An 8,426-nucleotide genomic window follows, 5' to 3' on the forward strand; every position below is an offset into this window, starting at 1 on the left:
GAAGTGGATTACTTGCTTGATTCAAATGAAGCAGAGAATGAAGGAATAAATAATGATGGAGATAAGAATCAAAAAGAAGGTGAAACTGAAGTAAAAGAGAAAGATGGAAAGAACAATGAAAATAACAAAGATGAAGAGAAAAAAATGATGATGCTGAAGAAACAAATAATCATGAAGAGACTATTCAACAAACTGAAAATGAAATTTTGTTGGATAAAGTTGTTCACAACATTGTGGATAATGTCATTGGAGTTGGAATTTCAAGTTTAAAATAGTAAAGAATATGAAATCTGGAATGACCCTGAAATGAAAACTATTTTGGATAATATTGATATAGGTAAATTTTGTCTTACTTTTATTTTAAAAAAATATAAAAATATTAATAAACAATAACAATTTTGTTTATTAAATTTTGACCAGGGTCACCAATTACTAGAAGTAAAAGTAATACTCTTGCAGAAAAGGAAAAATCAAAAGGTGTACATGAAGAAGGAAAAGAAGTTGAAAAAACGAACCTAGATGATACAGGTAAATGAATGATTTAAAATATATTACAATATTTATATTGATTTTTTTAATAACATTGTTTATTCATAAGTGAATAATACACTATATAAATCAGTAAAAAATAAAAAAATATTCATATATGATGTATATGTTTCAGGCAAAGAAAACTCTGAACATACAAATAAATAAGGAGCATAAGCTAAGAACACGAAAGATAGAGGTGAAGATAAACAAACAGAAATTGAGAAAAGAAATGCAGAAGATAAAGGTAAATATTTGAATCACTAATAAATGAATATAATAAATTTTATTATTCACAAATAAATAACACAATATACAAAAAAAAAATTAAAAAATATAATATTAATTATTTATAAATAATGATATGCATTACTTATTCATAAATGAATACATTACTTATTCACAAATGGATAACTTAATCAAATTTCTTTATATTTCAGGAAAGAAAAAGTCAGAAAATGAAAACAATGAAGGACAAAAAGCTTACAAAATAAAAGGGAATGAAGGAGGTAACAATTTGGAAAAACATTTCAAAATATAAAAATAATATTATAATTAACTTACAACTATTTACATGATAAATCTTCTGGCATGCAGATATTCATCCAAGTTTTAGTCTAGGTCTCAGTCAAGATTCAGATCAAACTTCAAGTAAAAAATCTAATGAATCTTCACAAAAAAAACCACTTACAAAGAAACAAATCAAAGACCACAATCAGAAAGTTGTTATCAGATGAGCAAACAAAAACGTTCTTAATCCAAAACCAATCTTTGTAGCAATTCCTACTGAAGTAGAACCATCAAAGCATGATCTGGATGAACCAAGAGAGAAGAAGTTTGCCGATGATTTCAAATCACCTTTCAAATGCAGAATAATAGACACAAAACCTAAACTGACACATCAGGAGAGTATTGTCTGTGAGTGGTTGTTCAACTTGCAAGGGAATATATCGCAAGTTACTTTACTTTATAGACATTCATATATGATTATTATATAGATAATAATGTATGACATTTTGATTATATATTTACATAGATGTGGTTGTCCAGACAAAATATGGTCAGGTAACAGAAAGAGCAGTTATGGAAAGTCTATATGCAAGCACATAGATTTTTGGAGAAGTTTTAGACACTTGGGCTGATTTACTTAACCACCAAGAACTGGAAAGGGATTTTGGAAATTCACCATACAGACTCTTCTTGAAAGTTGCAGTTTCTGTAAGTTTATGTTCTAACCTTAATTTCTTCTTTATTGATAAATGAATACACCAATATGATGTATTCATTTATGAATATTATGATTTTTTACAACTGAAATTCACATATGATTATACCAATATGATGTATTCTTTAATATAATTATGTATATTCAACTAAAATTCACATATCATTATGTATTCATCTTTGAATAAAAAAATCAAAAATAAATATATTTAGTATATACTTATGATTATTATAGCAACATGATGTATTCATTTATGATTAACAATTTACTAATTCTTTAAAATTATATTGGTTACAGACTGCTTATCTAACTTCAACATTGTCTGATGAAAGAAAATATGAAAAATTCAAGGAGAACTTTCATGACAGTACCGATGGGTACAAAAAAATCTTGAACATAAAAGATATTGACATGGTATGTTAATTAAACTTGTTTATATATATATATATATATATATATATATATATATATATATATATATATATATATTTATCAACAAAATACTTACCATTATATACCTAAAAACATGTATTCTTTCTAGTTGTTAAAAGCAATCACATTTTTGTGATTGTCTTCAACTTAAAGAAACCATCAATTGAAATTCTGGACAACAGTGCAGTTGAGGGGGATTATGAAGGGAAATACAAAGTACTATTGAAACCTTTGGTATGTACCGAATTCACAACAGCATAAAAGAACCCATTTATTACATATCTAACTTTTATTTTATTTAATGATCAGAAAAATTTGTTTATGAGATACTTTAAAGAAATAAATCATCCAAGAGCAAATGCAATCTCAAAAGAAAGTATCACACCCCAACGACTTGAAATGTCATGGAGAACAGTTAAAAACAAAGTTGATTGTGGGGTCTTTGCAATGAGACATATGGAGACCTATATGGGACAACCACTCTCAAAGTGGAAACCAGGTCTTCATAAAGAAAGCGCAGTTCAACAAACTACTTTAGAGAAGCTCAGGCAAAGGTATGCACACCGAATGCTAACTTCTGAAATTAACATGTTGAAGGCTAAGGTGTTGGATCTTGCTGAAAAATATCAAAAAGTTGAATTCAAAGTGCGTACTGATCATGCATATAAGGCTATGCAAACAATTCAAAAAAGGTTAAAAGAATATTGATGATTGCTTGTGATGAAGTGTGATGCTATAGAACAGTTTCTGTTGAAGATGAATGAATTTGAAGTACACGTTTTAGATGGTTTGTTAAATGTTATTGAACAACGTTTAAATAGTTTGTGTAATGCTTATGAACATATTTTATAATCTTGTTATGAATGATTATGTAATAGAAACAAGTTTGCCTATTTCTGTCATTTTTTTATATTCAAATATTTTCAAATTTTATTTCTGTTTATTCATAAATGAATACGAATATGATATATTCATTTATGATTATATTCAAAGTAATATGTTAGTATAACAAAGTTTAGATATTAACATAAAAAGGTTCACATATGAATATAACTTATTTATTACTATAACAAATTTCACATATTTATATTCATTTATATTAGTTTACATACAACTTCAACATCTGTCTTGATTTTCAATCCCGCAGATGTATAATCACTCTCACTCTCAAATTCCTTCAACATCATCTGTTGTTTCTCATCAAACAAAGACAATTTATTTTGTCATCTTACATATTTGTATTCATTTATGAATATAACTTAGTTATTACTATATGAATATAACAAACTTCATATATGAATATACATATTTGTATTCATATATGGTATATACATTTCTCAATTTTATTTTAGTTAATTATAATTGAACACAAACATGTTATATTCATTTACCTTTAATATGTAAATAATAACATTTTCAATGATAAATGAATCCACATATTATTGATATGGTATTATTCATTTATGAATAATTTACCATATCAATATAACTTATTTTATAGTAATTTAAAAAACAAATATGAACATATCAACTTACCGTATCAATATAAATGTGTATTATTCATACATGAATATTATTGTTTATTGTTCTTATCTGCATATATTCATAAATGAATAAAACCAAAAAAAAAAAACTAAAAAATCCCTAACTGTCTTTTGCTGATTTATCAGCTCTAACTCTTTTTGGACAAGTACGTAAATTGTGTGGAACTCGTTTTCCACATCCTGAACACATTCTATTTTCTTTTTTAGAATTTTCATATGCTACTTCACCTGCACTTGGAATTCTTTTCTTGATTCCAGAACCTTTATTGCTTTGAACTTCAGGAACATGAATATTAATCTCTTGTGGAATAGGAATAGTAACACCCAAAAGCTTGCATACGACTTCACCATCTGTCTTGCTTTTCAATCCAGCAGATATATAATCACTCTCAAATTCCTTCAACAGTATTTGTTGTTTCTCAGCAAAAAAAATCAATTTCTTTTTGTCGTCTCTTACAATATCCAAACATGATTCAAAACTATAATATGAATCATTCACTAGCTTTACATTATCACAATCACCTTAATCGGATTGAAGAGAACTAAAACGATAATTTCTTGATATCACATCCTTTCTCCATCTTTTCAAAATGTAAATTTCAGGAATTTCTTTAACACCACATCTCATCATTATTGTAAAAGCATGTCTGCATAAAACACACATACGCTTAAAATGTTCACAACTACAATTTATTTCTTTCTCTTCAGCTTTTATTTCAACCTAATACAAAAACAAAATTTACACATTTACATTCATATAAGAATACTCATATCAACACTCATATATTCATATATTCATATATGAAAATACGAATATTCATATATTCACATATGAATATTCATATTCATATATGAATATTCATATATTCATATATGAATATTCTCATATTAATATATGAATATTATTACATTTTTCATAAAAAACTAGTAAATTACCTTAAATTCATTTTTAAATTCGATTTTACTGTTGTTGTGCTGCACAATGTAAACTTCTCAACCATCTTCAATACCAACATATGAGTATGTACAAAAAAAACATGCTTTATATATTTCTTTTTGCACCTCAAAAAATAATGTACTTGTATAAACCTTTGATGCTTGCAGTTCTATTTCTCGAGGTGTTTGCATTTTATATGATGTTTTCTTTGATGCCTTATCAAGTTCTCGTTGAGTATTCCTTTGCTTTTGAATGGCAGTGTCGTAATTCATCATGAAATTCAAAAGTAAGTTCCCACTTTCTGAGTATGTATTAAAGAATGAATTCATACTCTCTGACCTCAACGTAGTCTTCATCAAACCACACATTGGAATATCACTAAAATATCCAGTTATCCATGAATCACGTATTGTAAACATGTCTTTAAACCATCTTGTGTCTTCAAGATTGAATTCCTTCATAAGCAAACCCCACTTCACCTCAAACACATCAGGTTTCATATTAATGTCCCAAACAAGCTTCGAAAACCTTTTTCTAAAGTCTGTGTTCGTAAATAAATCATCTGATATCTGTATTAAAACAAAAATATTTATAAATGAATAAATAATAATAAGTAAAATAACAATCAATATTCATTATATTAAAATAATACTTTTTTTTCAACTTTTTCATTATATGCCACATACATAATCGGTGCTTTGAATTAGGAAATACATTCTCAACAGCTTGTTTTATTGCAACATCTTGATCGGTTAAAACAAGTGTTGGTTCTTTCCCATGAGTTTTAAGAAATGCTTTAAGCAACCAAGAGTAAGACTCAATGCTTTCATTTCTTAGCAACCCCGATCCAATAGTAACCGATTTTTTATGATGGTCAATAGCAGTAAATGGAACAAAAACATTCGATACCTAACACACAAAAAAAATATTCATTAAAGTCAATTTTTGATGTATTCATAAGTGAATATAAAAATATTCATCTATGAATACAACTACAATATTTCAACAATAAAAACTGAACATTAAACATAAAGTTAAAAATATTCATATATGAATAAGATATAAAAAAAGTAGATAGAATAACTTACTTGTTTGTTCGGAAAGTCGCATCAAACGATATAACATCACCAAATTCAGCATAATATGCCTTCTCCATTTCATCAGCCCAAAACATACAGTCCAAAACATCGTCTTGACAATTAAACTCAAATGAGTAATTTGGATAGTGAGCTCGACGGTCATTCATTCTGTTTACTATCATTTCAGCATCTTTATAACCAATAACCCTATTAATATCTCTCCTTAAATTTTTATAGTCAACTACTTTTGGCTTTACAAACTCATACCCACCTCTCAGACTTGCCATCAACTTATGAGCCATAGTTGGACCTATTTTTGATGTGGAAGCACGCACAATAAACTCTTTTTCTGAATATGACATTTGCCTCTCTTTTTTTAAATCGCTTCTCTTCTCAAGTGGATGGTTGTGAAGTTCATCAAACTGAAAAACTTTAAATCTGGAGTTCCATACACAGATTCAAATATAATCTTTGCTTGACAACCAATAGTTCTTGAATTTGAATTTCGTTTCCTCCTAACACCACTTGTACCCAATGTGTCACAATATTTCTTTTTCTGTTTGCCACCACGATTACATATAACATGTTTCTTCTTTATAATCTTGTTATCAAACCTTGACTGCGTGCTCAGTCTCACATCAAAACCACAAATTTCAGCATACTCAGAATACATTTTGATAGCCAACTTTAATGATTTGAAGATTAAACGCTTAAATGGAATAAGTTGAACAGGTACATCTGGCTTATAGACATGTTCTCTAATTATATCATCACAATATTGCGCATCATCAACTGAACTCAAAGATTTACCACCTAATAAATTATAAATCTAAATCAATATAATAATACATGAATAAAAAAATAATATATGAATAAAACAAATCGTATATGAATACATAAAACTCATATGAATAAAACAAAAAATATTCATATATGAATAAAACATTCATATATGAATACATAAAATTCATGAGCATTCAAAATATATAAAATAAACATAACTTATTCATATATGAATAAAACGAAAAATATAAAAAATTCGAAATTACAATTATCACACGTTTATTCATATATGAATAAGACAACAATTTATTAAATGATAATCAACAAAATTAAAAACAACAAAATAATTTAATAACTGATACCTTCAAAAAATGAGTTCTCAACATCTTCTTCTTCACTCTCACTCATAGAAGAATACAAATCATCATCAATAACACTAGAATTCGACATAATAAACCAAATGATCTGTATAAATAAACAAAACAATCTTAATATCGAATATATCTGACAAAAAAAGTCGTAAAGATGAAAACCTGGTTAATTTCGAATATATCTCACCTCAACATACAAAATATTTGAAAGAAACTTAAATCAGATCGATCAGATGATGTAATTAAGCAATCTCTCTCAGTTCAGAGCGTAAAAAATACAACGATATATCCGATTAAAAATTAAATCAGCTCCGATTCGAAATAAATATCTCAAACTACATAACAAAAATCCGATGAAATAATTCCAATACATATTCGAAACTTGATAATCTTGATAATGAACTCCGATTAAACAACTCCAAAACGAAAATAATACGCGTAATTCCAAACAAATTATATAAAGCAATAATCTTGATAATTAACTCCGATCTATCCGAATCAAACGATATACATACCTGATCAAATCGGAAACTGAATACGAAGAAGAAAACTGAAACACAGATGCGAAACTTCACGATTAATGGAAAAAATACATATAATTGCTAAAGAGTTATATAAAGAAAAGAATCTTCATAATGAATTCCTCATATCCGATTCAAACGAGCTAAAGATATCATCAAATTGGAAACTGATAACAACGAACATATAAGTTCTATGTAAAAAAGTTGCTAATTTATAAAGATACCCTTAATGAAAAAGGGACACGTGTTTTTTTTAAGGTGAACAAGTTAGATAAATGATTGGCTGAGAATGATTCCCTCATTCTCAACCTTTTTTATTTTCTCAATTGAACGTACCCCTCTCTCTCTATATCTCTTTCTCTCTGTCTCTCTCTCTCTCTCTCTATATATATATATATATATATATATATATATATATATATATATATATATATATATATATATATAATATCTTAAAAGTTATTTTTGTTTATCTATTTTGAAAAATATCCCTACAATTTTTTTTAAGTTAATGGTAAAAAAAAGTACATGTTTATATTTAACAAATTTAATGAATTTAATAATATGATATAATGTATAGTTATGTTACTAAACATAAAAAAAATAGATCAAAATCTTGACGAAGTCATAAAAGGAAAACCATAGATAATTACTTAATTATACAGCCATCTGAAATTAAAAATAATTGCAAGGAGATAAGAGGCAATGGCAGTAAAATAATATAATAAATTAATTAAAGTATTGTGGGTCCCCTTGCAATGCCCTTTCAGCAGTTGAAAGAAGTCTTCAAAGAAGTCTTCCTACGTGGCTTTCAAATAGTGAGTACGTGGCTTTGCAATTTGGTTTGAAAGAACCGGTGTGGATGCTCTAAGTGTACATTATTGGAAAAAAAAAAAGGAAATGTGTTTGGTAATAAAAAAAAGTGACATACATTTGAACCATAAGGAATTTTACTTCATATTTACGTTTGATTTTTGTAAAAAATAGGATTTTCTGCTTCATATTT

At 27.1% G+C, this 8,426-nt stretch overlaps 1 protein-coding gene across 1 annotated transcript; it reads right to left on the reverse strand.

Moving 5' to 3' along the window:
- Positions 1 to 3,075: 3,075 nt before the first annotated feature.
- On the reverse strand, positions 3,076 to 6,047 carry LOC145157939 (protein FAR1-RELATED SEQUENCE 6-like). Its single transcript, XM_079076913.1, has 9 exons — positions 5,795 to 6,047; positions 5,674 to 5,681; positions 5,381 to 5,575; positions 4,819 to 5,235; positions 4,666 to 4,730; positions 3,863 to 4,208; positions 3,752 to 3,778; positions 3,298 to 3,372; positions 3,076 to 3,081 (listed from the first exon to the last, which is right to left on the reverse strand). The coding sequence occupies exons 1-9, from the start codon at positions 6,045 to 6,047 to the stop codon at positions 3,076 to 3,078; spliced, it is 1,392 nt and encodes a 463-aa protein (XP_078933039.1).
- Between the last annotated feature and the right edge of the window lie 2,379 nt (positions 6,048 to 8,426).

The sequence above is a fragment of the Lactuca virosa genome, chromosome 2, assembly GCF_052849685.1.
Source record: "Lactuca virosa cultivar CGN04683 chromosome 2, Lactuca_virosa_CGN04683_v6, whole genome shotgun sequence".
Taxonomy (NCBI): Eukaryota; Viridiplantae; Streptophyta; class Magnoliopsida; order Asterales; family Asteraceae; genus Lactuca; species Lactuca virosa.